Raw genomic sequence first — 13,886 nt, 5'->3', positions numbered from 1 at the left:
CTCCGAAAAGTGAGAGGTGCGTGCCCGTATCGAACCCCCGACCTCCGGTTAGAAGGCGGACGTCCTAACCACTAGGCTATCACAGATTGTAGTAAGTTAACCCTAACCTTTACAAAGACCCTAACCCATTAGAATTCAAGAGAGAGAAATTTCGTTTTTTTTCGTTGGCAACCATAGGCAAAGATTGTATCGTAGGTAAGTAGGTACCTAATTATAGTTTATCCATGAACTCAGCTAATTTTCAGGTAGGAAGTAATAAATAAAACTAAATCAAAATAGCAACAAGTTACCATGTATTGTCATGATCAAATACAATAATCTGATGTCTAGTTCGTAAATGGAACATTTGCCTCGTTCGATGTATTTGTAGTAGGACGAGACCCTTGTAAAGAACGACCCGCTACCGTACCGGTGTCCACTGACCACTCCAACAAGTATACCTTTTCCTCCCACTTCATTGGGATCGCCAGTGTTAGTGCATACGAGAGGTCCACCAGAATCTCCCTATCAACATGAAAATGTGATTAAGTTTTTGATGATTTAATGTTCCGTACAATTACATACGGATCCGAGACATACTTAGTCGCTATGAGCCGCATGAGATAGCTCATTAGGTATCACTCAGCGAACGATTGAAAGAGCTATTCTATGCCTGGAGTTTGTCCACGCGATGAAATCTAAAATGAGTTTTTGATCAGTTAATGTTCCGAGACACGGTCGCTATGTGCCTTAATAGGCGTAAAATTCAATTATCAAATTCTGAAAATAAAATTCAAGGCTGCAGAATATGAAAAAAGTAAAAAAAAACCGTGCTTGAGTGGGTATCCCAATTGGTAAGATTTGCTAAACTCTAGTTGCTTTCGCGTGTCCGATCTGTTATGTCCTTCTAAACTAGAACACTAATGAAAAATCCATATTCATACTTCCATACTAATATTATAAATGCAAAAGTGTGTCTGTCTGTCCGTCTGTCTGTCTGCTAGGTTTTCACAGCCCATCCGTTTAACCGATTTTGACGAAATTTGGTACAGAGATAGCTTACATCCCGAGGAAGGACAAAGGTTACGTTTTATCCCGGAAAATCGAAGAGTTCCCTAGGGATTTTTAAAAACCGAAACTTACGTGGACGAAGTCGTGGGTATTACCTAGTTCCAAACATAGAGCTGAGCTCCCGGTGTAAAATTAGGATAAAATAATAACTTATTATCTACGATCATCGAGGGTCTTATCTTACGAGCTACAGTAAAATCGGCGAAGATTATAAAACTATAAGTACTTAGGTACTTTAGTTACTTTATCTTTAATTTTGTTTCTACCATTATTGTTCTTACCTTTCCAACGTCACTAAAAGCGCTAGAAGTGCATATTAAACGGCGCATATTTTTTCTATGTAATCTGTTGCATCTCCTTGCAGGTATAAGCTCTAAATGCGCTTGAAGAAGTTTGTCTGATGAATTCTAAAAAAAAAATTCAGTACAAATACGAACGGGTACCTACTTACAGTAGCCGGCAACAAATATTGCCTACGTCGACCTTTAGAATGAGATTTCGGCCTTGTAGAGCGTTGTCTCTTCTTCTTCATCACTTTCGGCTGGTTTCCGCACTTAAACGTTTCCGTCTGTTGTGCGTGAGCGTTGTCTCTGTCACTCATATCTATGTGACGTTTTGTCGGTCTCAACGACAGAAACAACGCTCTACGAAACTGCCATATTTTCTTTCTAAAGGTCGATGTACATGTACAATATTTGTTGCCGGGTACTGTACGTACAGTACACTACCCAAAAATGATAACCATCTATCTTTAGAAGGAGATAGTAGATTTGGTGCCGGTGCCAAATATTTTTATGAGACTCCACAATGGCACCTCATTGGCACCGACCCCAAAAAATATTATCATGGAACTATATTAACTCTTGTATACATAATATATTCGGTAATAAATTAAATTATTTTTTAATTTTTAGTGTTTGTGGCTAGGCATTAAAGCCGGTTTTAATTTTTTTTGTAAAAAAAAATTATTTCACAATTTTTAGTGGCCCCATGGTATTAAAATATGCTATGCCTGGTTAAAAATCTACTGTTTAATAAGCTATTACACTGATCGCGAGCAATTTACTCTTATCCGTTGAGGAGTTCCATTATCTATCTTCGAAGATGTTCATCAGATCTTCACCAAATTTATATGGGACCACCTTTGAAGTACCTATATAGATAAATTTTATTAAACTTTATGTTCAAGTGTTAAGGTTTATAATAAAGTGAAGTTATTAAGTAAGTATATTAGGTAAGTTATGAATTTGTGAATAACCGTTCTAGATATCCGCCCGAATCCAGACACCAGACATTTTCCAACGTAGTCTGCATATTTCCGGGCAATTGGTATGGGGCTGACGTAACTATTGAAGATAAACGGTGTGCGAGTCCACTGCAATTGAGGTTTATTAGTAGGTAATTACTGTTATCATAACATATGGCTTGAACAAATTAAATGGCTCGCACAAATGCATCGAATTTGGACGTACACGGTCTACGATGAATAGATAGGTAGTAAGATACGTCATTTAGATATTCTAGCAAATTCTCAATTTTGGATCAGGAATTTCATATGTTTAAAATGTAGGTATACATTGTAGAGATTTATGTAATTAATAGATATAGGTAATTATAAATGCTACACCTATTGCACACCATTATAATCTATACTATTATATCTACACTAATATTATAAAGAGGAAAACTTTGTTTGTTTGTTTGTTTGTTTGTTTGTTTGTACTGAATAGGCTCAAAAACTACTGGACCGATTTTAAAAATTCTTTCACCATTCGAAAGCTACATTATCCACGAGTAACATAGGCTATATTTTATTTTGGAAAAAAATAGGGTTCCGTAAGATATTTGGGTTTTTCGGACACAAGGTGTAAAAAATCAACCAGAAAAGTTACTTATTTTGCGTACGCTGCCTAAACTATAAAAGATAGAACCATAAAATGTTCTAATTAATTGTAGATCTTATAAATATTTACAAAAAAGTCCGCGACACACTATACCCATCTATGTCGAGTGAGGCACAGCAACCATTTTTTTATTTAAAAATCTTGAATTTTTTTTGGACTACATTTAAACGCGTTTATTTTACTCATGCTATTAATCCTTATCAAAATAAATGATTTCATCACTAAGAACAGTTTATGGAGATAATATTTGGTCTTTGAATGATTAAAATTGGACGTTTGGTTTTGAAGTTATGGCGAAATTAAAATATTACGATTTCTGCTGCACGGCCCGTTGTATTATATAAAGAGGTAATGTCGTTAAGTTTGTTTGTAGGGGGTAATCTTTAGAACTACTGAACCGATTTTAAAATTCTTTCACCAGTAGAAAGCTACATTATTCCTGAGTGACATAGGCTATACGGGATCTTTAAAAACCTAAATCTACGCGGGCGAAGCCGCGGGGATCAGCTAGTAAAGAGATAAAGTCGTTAAGTTTGTGTGTAGGGATCTTTGGAACTACTGAACCGATTTTAAAAATTCTTTCACCAGTAGAAAGCTACATTATTCCCGAGTGACATAGGCTATACGGGATCTTTAAAAACCTAAATCTACGCGGGCGAAGCCGCGGGGATCAGCTAGTGGTAAATACACTGTGAACTGAAAACTGCTATACCACATTGTATTTGCAATAAATGAAATATTATGATTATGATTATTAAAGTAGGTAACTAGTTGATACTTATACTCATAGTACTTATACTCGAGATGGCAATCGGGGTATGAGATTAAGGTGAATTGTATATTTTAAATATTTACCACAATGGCTATGTCATCTTTTGGAAACTTGTATGTACTTGGATAGACAACTGACTGCAATCTCCGCCACTGGCCTTGCTCAGTGGTATCCACTTCGCTGTAGTCACCACGATTTCTCAAGTTACCAGCCACGGCGGCCATATTCAATAAAGACTTTTTTCTTCTAAAACAAACAATAAAAATATAAGACATTTTGGACTTGCTTAGGTTGTTACGCCTGTAAATTAATCAGTTGATAAAATAAAATTATTCGAAAGGTTGAAAAAACCATTACGTACCTAAGCTATAGGTACGTAATGAAAGTTTAATTAAGATGTGGACCGTGGCAACATTGGTCAGACGCGTAGGCAATAGGCATTGCTGGACACTATGATTTTTGTTTCTACACCGTGTTTAAGTTATACCTTACTTACTATTATCACTTACTTTGTGGTTTAGAAATAATAATAAGGAATCTAAGTATCTATAATATAAAAATGAACCACTAAATGTGTTGGTCATCGCAAATCTCGAGAACAGCTGAAACGATTTTGCTAATTCTTTTTTTATAATATTCCTTGAAGTACGGGGATGGTTCTTACGGAGAGAAAAATTTAAAAAATTTGAATCGACTGTTAGGCGGAACGAACTTCGCCAGGGCTGCTAGTTGACTGACTTATATTTACAGAGGATATTGAGGACTTGTTACAGCGATACAGCGTCACCAATGGGCCAACTTGCATTATTAACACCAATTTGATTGGTCAGGGACACCGAATTAGGACGCATGAATACTTAGGTAATTTTTTTTAGTATCATGCCTATGTCAAAAATAAATTATTTGTTAGGAATTATTAAATAGAAGGTCTTCAAAAATTCGTAGAATCCACATCTGCTGTTACTCGTAGTTTTAAGTTTGCTAACCATTTTAAATTATCGATTTTACTAAAAAAGTACGTAAATTACGTCAAATGTTTATGACGTCACATCTGTGTATTTCACACAAGCTCCCTTTAGTAAGCGAGCGTTTTGACGTTTGATAAAAAGTCGCTCATATGACTAGTAGTCATCATCCCTATTACTTATCTTTCCCATCCCAGCATATTCCGTGTTCTAATCAGGATCTGTTTATGGGCTTTTATTAGGTGATAAAATATGATGATAATGGAGTAGCTGACGAACAAAACTATATTTTACACTTCAGATTAAAATAGTTTTTTTTAAATTCTCTGTCCAGTTTTGGCCCACTGAAAACAAATCTGAACTCACGCCAATCAAAAAGATCCAATACTGTAGCACTGTAGGTACTAAATTGAGACCAAAGTTCGTGATTTAGATCAAAATGGTACAATTAGGTACAGACAATTTGAATACGTTTTTTATTCCTTCTGTAAAATTTAATTTAATTTAACTATTAAACCGGTTTGTTCGCCAGCTTCTTTGTCTATGATAATGTAGAAAAAAATATTACAGTGCGCCACCGCATATTTTCAGGCAAATATTTTTCTCTTCGTGGCAAAAGCAATGAGCTGCTGAAAGCAGTATGGTTGGGGAAGTGATGGTGCCTCCGCAGAAAGTGGCGTATGTGCGAGGCCTTCTGATCAGTTTCTTGAATGCTATCTGAACACAAATAATTAAAAAATTACAAAAAACCGATGAGAAAAACGAACTAATCAATACTTATAATATATCTAATAATTGAAGATTTTTTCCACCTTTGAAAATTATTTTGACGACCTTCCTGGCGCAGCTTATACCTAAGTGGGAGGTTCCAGGTTCGATTCCCAGCGGGGGCAATTTGTAATTTCTAAATTGTCTCTGGTCTGGTTTCGTGGGAGGCATCGGTCGCTTCCGCCGTGGCTAGTTACCATCCTACCGACAAAGCCGTGCCATCCAGGTGATTTAGTGTTCCGGTACGATACCGCGTAGAAACCGATGAGGGGCATGGGTTCAATAAAAACTGCCATACTATTGTGTAGGTAACTAATATGAGTTTAGCCGACTCTGGGTTTTCGGTGCGAGATTGTCATTCAAACACCTTGCTATCCCAGTGTCAAAATCCTTCTTTCAAACTACATACCTAATATTATTATGTGTCCCCGCTCATTACCACTTCAGGTGACTTCAGCTTCGCAACTCGTCAGGCTATTTACTCGTAGTTACTCTGGTTCATTTACGATACTAAATGAACCAGATCACTTCTGATTTGATGACGTAAATAAACTCCGAGCATAGCTCATTCCCTGCATTTGATCTTCCCATATTTAATTTGACCAAGGATCGATCTGGGACCTCTTGGTTGACAATTTTTTTACCTGATAGGGTACATCACCCAGTTTGGCCGGCCAACCATTGACGACGCGAGGTACGAAGTCACTTAAATCGTTAACGGAATCATTTTTACTTTTCCGAGAAGTTGCATCCAAATTATTAATTAAAATTAAAGCAAAGTATGAGTATATTTTCAACATTAAGAAACACAAATAAGATATTTTTAGTCAGATTATCAAAGAAAATAAAAATAATCTAAAATTAAACTTGAAGTAAACCCATAGAAATATAAAGTAAACCGTACCATTGACACAATATAACGTCATAGCAAGCTCATAGAGTATGTAATCACTACGTGAACCAGGCCAGTTATCGTCTACAGACGACTTTTTCCCCTTGCACACGCAGAGCCGTCTTTAACTTATTGGAGGCCCTGGGCACATTAGAATAACGAGGCCCCTATGATCTTGACAGAGTAGGTAAAAACAAGAAGGCGCGGATATAAGTCAGTCTTGCCTGGTTAACAATCTCTATGGTCCTATGTTTGAAATTTGAGAGGGCCTTTTTGACCTTTGATTTTATAGAAATAAATATTAAATAGGTTTTTTGGTAATAAAATATCGGTCGGTCGTTTATAGTTTGGTGATTTGGTGGCAGCGACTAGTGGGCCCCTATCGATCGTGGGCCCTGGGCACGTACCCAGAGTGCCCAGTGGGACAGAGGGCCCTGTGCACACGTACTCGTTCTTCGCACACGACATGATAAAAATTATACCGTGAATACGGATACCACCATAGAGTTATACCACTGACGAAATTCGCAATTTTTGGACATATTCCACTCTTTTTTCAAATCTTAATTAGAACTGTTATCCCATATTTTGTGACTTTTTTACTAAAAAAATCGACAAAGCGAATCCAGTTTTATATCAGGAGCACAGTTCGAAATCCAGCAATAATTGTCAATATTTTATTGTTTTACTTTTTTCGGGTTCCGTACCGGAAGACCGGAGGGGTACTAACGGGACCCTATTAATGCCATATACCATAATATTAAATCACAGAATACAGAGCTAGTCCCTAGTTGGCGCCCGCTGGTTTAGCTTTATAAAATAAAAAAAGATTCCGACTAATTGAGAACCGGTCGGTTAATGGACTTAAATTATATTATGAAGACGAAGTCCCGGGAACTTCAAACTTTATAAACTATGTAAAATTTGAAAAATGTTTAAGTAGTTAAATAATTTTTCATTTCTACCACTCCACTGGTATGCAGCGGTCTTCTAGTCGACATACCTTACCTAGTAGTTGCTTGGGGCGGCGAATGTGGAATGGCGCTCGGCGACCGGCTAGAATCTCGTACACTGCAGCTGTTGATGACGCATCGTTTGTGAAATGTGCACATGGTGATTGGTGAACAAGCAATTTATTTCCTGCTGGCGATATCGACGAACTTCCATTTTTTTACAATGCTCTGTAAAATTAGAGACGTCATCTATTAAATATTTTGTGAACTAAAGTGAACGAAGCTCTTCAAACTGATTCGTTCTTTTTGCACTTCGGAACCTTTCTTCTTCTAGAAGTACAGTTGGTTCATCATAGATGGTGCTCCTCTCTTACGAATTAGCACCACACTTTTTCGATAGATTGCGTTGATGAATAAAATGTTTTATGAATCTCCAAGAACGATTTTAAGGGTTCCGTACCTCAAAAGGAAAAAGAACTCTCATAGGGTCACTTTGTCATCTGTCTGTCTGAACTCTCATAGGGTCACTTTGTCATCTGTCTGTCTGTCTTCTGTCTGTCTGTCCATCTGTCCGTCGTGTCTGTCAAGAAAAGCTATAGGGTAGTTCCCAATGACCTAGAATCATGGTTAGATAGGTAGGTCTTATAGCATACGTAAAGGAATAAATCCTAAAACCGTGAATTTGTGGTTAATTCACAAAAAATATTAAAATTTGTGTTCATGAACAAATAATTAGAATTTTCGATTTTCAATGTACTTACTTAGTAGGGTATCATATTATTATGGAACCTGTACATTCTGAAACAGATTTTTATTTGTTCTTATGCATTATAGTTTTTGATTCATCGTGCAAAATGTCGAAAAATACGCAGCCTGTAAGTAGAACGAAATCCTCAGTGCGCGAGTCTGACTCGTACTTGGCCGGTTGTTTTTTTTTTGTTTTAATATTCCGATGGGACGGAAACCGACATGACCGGAGAGAGATCAGGCGCAGGACCGACGGCTTTACGTGCTCTCCAAAGCACGGGGGTGACACACCGCCAACTTCCTAGCTCCAGGCTAGTAAGTATTGAGAATTAATCAAAAGAAAAATCCAATACCTACCTATTAAATTTTTGGCCCGACCGAGACCCGGATATCGAACCCAAGACCTCATCATCTGCAGTCCAACACGCTAACCACTAGACCCACGAGTTATAAATCAGAGTGCCTTAAGGGCTTAACGAAAGGTTAATCCGCGACTGGTTGAGATGGCAATCGGGATATGAGGTAGGGAGACGCCCCGCATACCCGCACGTCACCCATCACGCTCGTCCGCTCTGGATTTTTTCTGTTGTTGATTCTGGATGGATGAAAGATTTTTATATAAACCTGTGACGATGATATTGCTAGGGGTGAAATTTGATTGCCATAAGCACGCCATAAGCCGACTTTGTCGTATTAGTAATTACTTAGTTTAAAAATTACGAAAAACCAAAATAAATTTGAGTTTTGCGGGCATACCCGTATCTTCAACCTTAAGTAAACGTCTAACTAATTTCCTTACTTAACTATATCTTAGTTGGGAGGTGATTTCAGACGGCTTGCATTAAACATCAGGTGTGTGCGTCTGTAGCGAGCTCTGACGGAACGGAGGCGGGCGCCGGAACTCGCTTCATAAATTATAACTTCCTCTAGTTTAGAGTGCGATAGATGGGTTGTTACACACTAGGCGGTAATGTATAAGCCGACCGAAATATCTGCGAACGTCATGCAAATCGCTCGAGTCGCGTCGGTCCCGGTACTGGATAGACGAAAACGGGCGAGTTGCGGGAAGCGCGAGGGGAAGCACATTCCAGCGAGGTTTGTAGATATTTCCGCCACGTTATAGGTACCTTTATAAAATCGGCGTGATTTTGGCTAGGAACAAAGGGAGGAAATATGGTAGAAAAGAAGAGCGCGGATATCTGTGAGCCGAATTCTGTTTTTTTTATATCATTACTAGCTGATGCCTAAGGCTCCATTTGCGCGGATATAGATTTTTAAAAATCCTGTAGGAATTCTTTGATTTTTCGGAATAATAAGTAGCCTATGTTTAATCCATTCTAGGATATACTTAATCTAGCTCAATTCCAAATTTCAGCCAAATCTGTCCTGTAGTTATTGTGTGAAAGAGTAACAAACATTCACACACACACACCCAAACTTTCGCCTTTGTAATATTAGTGTGATTATAATATAAGTTTAAAGAATTAGCACTTCACTGTAATCTTACCTGGTGGTAAGTGAGGAATAATGATGCAGTCAAAGATGGAAGCGAGCTACGGTTTACGCAATGATTTTCAGACATAATAAAATACCTGCTTCTTAAAGCGGTTACGCACTCATCCGATCCGAGTCTGTGAAAATACGGATATAAAAAACTCGGACCGAACTCGGATATTGATAACGCACTAATCTGATTTCTGATCGAAATCCTAAGCTATTCAGTGGACATCTTTGACATATCTATGTCATATTATGTCCGATTTAAATCCGAGGCACTTCCGAGATATTCTCACAGATGACAGAGTGAACTCGGATGACGGAAGTCGGAGCTAGTGCGTAAGCTACAATACAAAAAGTTCTATGACTACTTCGGAACGCATTATCACAGATTCGGATCGGATGCAGTGCGTAATCGCCCTTATCCATGCTAATATAATAAATGCGAAAGTGTGTCTGTCTGTCTGTCTGTCTACTAGCCTTTCACGGCCCATCCGTTCAACCGACTTTGACGAAATTTGGTACAGATATAGCTATATAGCATCCCGGGGAAGGATACTTTTTATCCCAGGAAATTAAAGAGTTCCCACGGGATTTTTAAAAACCTAAATCCACGCGGACGAAGTCGCGGGCATCATACATTAACATGCACTGTTAGAATAGTCAAACCAAATGGCTTTAGAGTCAAAGTGGCCAAAGCGCTAAGAAATGGGCACTAGTTTTTCAAAGTAGAGGCGTTATAATTTTTCGCCTAGTGTGACCGCGCGCCACCAAAATCTCGGGTATTGTCTTGAGATTCGTATTTAATTAGCGCGACCTCAAGCTGCTGCCCGGATATTAAGCCACGCATTTCCAACTACCCATACCTACACCGTGCTAAGCTGTGATAGCCTAGTGGTTAGGATTAAATTTAATTTGCTTTAACGGTGAAGGAATCTTGAGGAAACCTGCATGCCTGCGAGTTCACCATAATGTACTCAAAGGTGTGTGAAGTCTACCAATCCGCACATGGCCAGCGTGGTAGATTATGGCCAAAATCCTTCTCACTCTGAGAGGAGACCCCGCTGCTCTGTAGTGAGCGGGCGATGGGTTGATCATGATGATACCTACACCGAGCGAAATCTACTTAGATATCTACTTTTCATCTTTTCATCATCATACAAATACAAATACAAATTGTATTAGATATCTACTTTTCATCTTTTCATCATCTTAACTGATTCATTCCATTCCATTCCATCAGCCTGTATGCGTCCGCAGCTGGACATAGGCTTTCCAAGAGCACACCACCAAACATGTCCACCCACCTTCTTGAGGTCATCGGTCCAGCGGGCTGGAGGTCGTCCTACACTGCGCTTACAGCTACGGTCTTCACTCCAGAACACCTCTGCCCCACCAGCCGTCGGCTTTGCGACGGATATGACCTGCCCTTTGCCACTTCAACTTGCTTTTGAGCTATGTCGGTCGCTTTTGTGAATCCACCGACATCCATACTAATCCATACTATTCACATCAATATCCAAATGCAAAAGTGTATCTGTCTGCTAGCTTTTCACAGTTCATCCGTTTAGCCGACTTTGATGAAAGGCATAATTTACGACATAATCCACGTGGATTTAATTTTTTTTAGAAACCCGTGGGAAACTAAAAAGCTAGCATATTTCCATCCCCGGAATGCAAGCTACCTCTGTACCAAATTTCGTCAAAATCGGTCAAACGCATAGGCCTTAAAAAAGCTAACAGACAGACGGACAGATATACCTAATTCCACATTTATTATATTAGTATGGATTATAGATGTATCTTACTATTGCAAGTCAGGGTGATCAAGACGGTACAGTTTAGTTCTAGTAATAGCAGGTATGTACTAAGTACTAATTAGGTCTAGCAAGTTCAACAAGATAGACCGAAACACTAATTAAGTGTTACAAGTTACTCTGCTAAGCTGGTTAAGTTCAGCTAAGTTGTATTGTCTTAGTTTGCTTGTTTGCCTCTCACTTGGATTGGAGATGTGATCATAGTAGGTACCTATACCTTAGTATAATAAACTAGCTTATGCTTGCGAGTTCATCCGCGTGGAATACACAAATTTCAAACCCCTATTTTGCCCCATTAGAGGTTGAATTTTCTAAAATCCTTCTTAGCGGATGCCTACGTCATAATAGCTATCTGCATGTCAAAGAACATAGGCAGGGGATTACCTGAATGTTTTAGGAAGTGTCTAGAAATGTGACCTATGCAAAACTTAGTAATTTAATTAGTTAGTTTTTATACAAAATTAGTTTTGTAAGACTTTATCGTAGATTAAATTAATAAATTATTATTTGATTAAATTCATATCCGGTGTTGGTTATAATGACAAAACATTACCAGAGTTGCCACTCTAGAAAAAGTTACCTTTAAAATAGGTATGTCGTTATTATTAAGTAATAAATAAAACTGTTTATAAATCAATGCTTACAAACTATATTTATTATTGTGCTATCTATTACCCGCAGCTTCGCCCCCACGTGGCTCAAGAAAAGAATAATTATTGAGGGTTTGTTACAACAATTTTTGATGTAATAGTTGGTTTGTAATGGTTGGTTAATGGGAACAGTTTATTTGTCTGCGCTTAAACTGGCTTCACGGCTCTAGGCTCTAGTGTAACTATACTCATGCAAAAAATTATATCAATCCGTAGTTCCGTTTCGCATTTAAGTATAATAGTACTTGTATTTCAGTTGTATTCGCAGTTTTTTTTCAGTTTCTAGTTTATCTTTAATCACAAGCTTCCTCTCTGGTCTATATCTACTCGTGTGTTTTGGCTCTATCAAAATATGAGAGCCTTGCTCCGGATTGGTTGCATATTGCCTTTCTAGAAGAGGTAGTTACCAACTATCCGTGATTCATAGGGATCTTGGTTCCATTGTCAAATCAGAACTGTTTACGTGATAACAACTAAACTATAATCACAGACTAGTACATCATGTTAAATACTGAAAGAGATCTTTTATAGACAATGCTAATGCCAATGGCATATAAAGGACCATTGTTTAGTAGGTAAGTATCTTAGCTGTGTTCGTTTGCTACTCTTAGTGCGCATGCGCGTGATTCGTGCATTTGCAGTTGCAAATGTCACTTGTCAAAGTCTCTGACTCACGAATTGGGCACAGTGTTTTTACATGATAATATTAATGCATCAATTTTGCATATACTACCAACCAAAGAGTATGTAACCACTACGTTACTTTCATTATCTCAAAATATAAAAATATTAATATCTTTTTTTGGATGAATCCTGAAATGAAAAATCTTGGTGATTATGTTTAAGTAATGGACCCCCTGTGGTATTAATATTTTTTCCTACATAGACGCATTCAAGGTAAAATTTTGTATGAACTTTGCCGATATTCTTTCAGCCCGATCCGTCCGAGCTGTGCGTTGATAGATTAGTAGTCAGTCAGTCACCTTTAATAAAATCTACTAGTTTATGCTCGTGACTTCATCCACGTGGACTACCCGAGTTCCAAACGCCTATTGTACCCCCTTAGGGGTTGAATTTTCTAAAATCCTGTCTATGTCATAACAGCTGCTATCTGCATGCCATTCAGCCCGATCCGTCAAGTTTGAGATGTGCGTTGATACTTGATATAGGTAAATCAGTCAGTCAGTCCATCCATTTACTTATATTAATATAGATAGACATTTCTCAGATGATTGAAATAACTTCACATATTTATTTTATTAGGTGCAATGCTTAAAAAACCAACCAATTGCGAGTCATACTCGCGCACCGAGGGTTCCGTATTACAGTCGTATTTTTTCGACATTTCGCACGATAAATCATAATAAAAAAAACTATTGTGCATAAAAATAAGTGAAAATCTGTTTTAGAATGTACTAGTAAAGCCCTTTCATTTGATACCCCACTTGATATAGCTAGTTAATATTTGTTAAAGAACACATTTTTTTTCTGTGTTGTCCGGAAATTCACAGTTTTAGGATTTAATCCATTACTTGTGCTATAAGACCTACCTACCTACTAAATTTCATGACTCTACTAGGTCAACGGGAAGTACCATATAACAAGGTTTTCTTGACAGGCACGACGGACAGACAGACAGACAGACAAGAAAGTGATCCTATAAGAGTTCCTTTTTCCTTTTTGAATAGAATAGAATAGAATATAAATATATTATTCAAGTAAACTTTGACAAGTGCTTTTGAATCGTCAACTAGTTTAATTATTTACCACTGGTTCGGAATGCCGTTCCTACCGAGAGGTACGGAACCCTAAAAATGGTACTTAACAAAAATTTGATTTTGCCTTTCCCGCTTCGCATAACGTAATGTTTT

General features: G+C 37.9%; 1 protein-coding gene across 1 annotated transcript; it reads right to left on the bottom strand.

Annotated features, from left to right (window-relative positions):
• Positions 1-270: 270 nt before the first annotated feature.
• On the bottom strand, positions 271-6,259 carry LOC117986679 (venom peptide isomerase heavy chain-like). The gene is made up of 6 exons (XM_034973554.1): positions 6,104-6,259; positions 5,260-5,408; positions 3,810-3,972; positions 2,309-2,425; positions 1,332-1,457; positions 271-504 (listed from the first exon to the last, which is right to left on the bottom strand). The coding sequence occupies exons 1-6, from the start codon at positions 6,257-6,259 to the stop codon at positions 271-273; spliced, it is 945 nt and encodes a 314-aa protein (XP_034829445.1).
• Positions 6,260-13,886: the final 7,627 nt, after the last annotated feature.

The sequence above is a fragment of the Maniola hyperantus genome, chromosome 11 (assembly GCF_902806685.2).
Source record: "Maniola hyperantus chromosome 11, iAphHyp1.2, whole genome shotgun sequence".
In the NCBI taxonomy this organism is placed as follows: domain Eukaryota; kingdom Metazoa; phylum Arthropoda; class Insecta; order Lepidoptera; family Nymphalidae; genus Maniola; species Maniola hyperantus.
The sequence above is the reverse complement of the archived record's forward strand: the minus strand, read 5'-3'. Positions and strand labels throughout refer to the sequence as shown.

Excerpts from the sequence above, each read along its gene's own strand:
- LOC117986679 (XM_034973554.1), bottom strand. The coding sequence starts at position 6,259 with ATGTTGAAAATATACTCATACTTTGCTTTAATTTTAATTAATAATTTG. Across the intron at positions 2,426-3,809 it reads AAGATGACATAGCCATTGTG|TGGACTCGCACACCGTTTAT; the intron begins GTAAATATTTAA and ends CCTCAATTGCAG. Across the intron at positions 1,458-2,308 it reads TCGGGCGGATATCTAGAACG|AATTCATCAGACAAACTTCT; the intron begins GTTATTCACAAA and ends TTTTTTTTTTAG.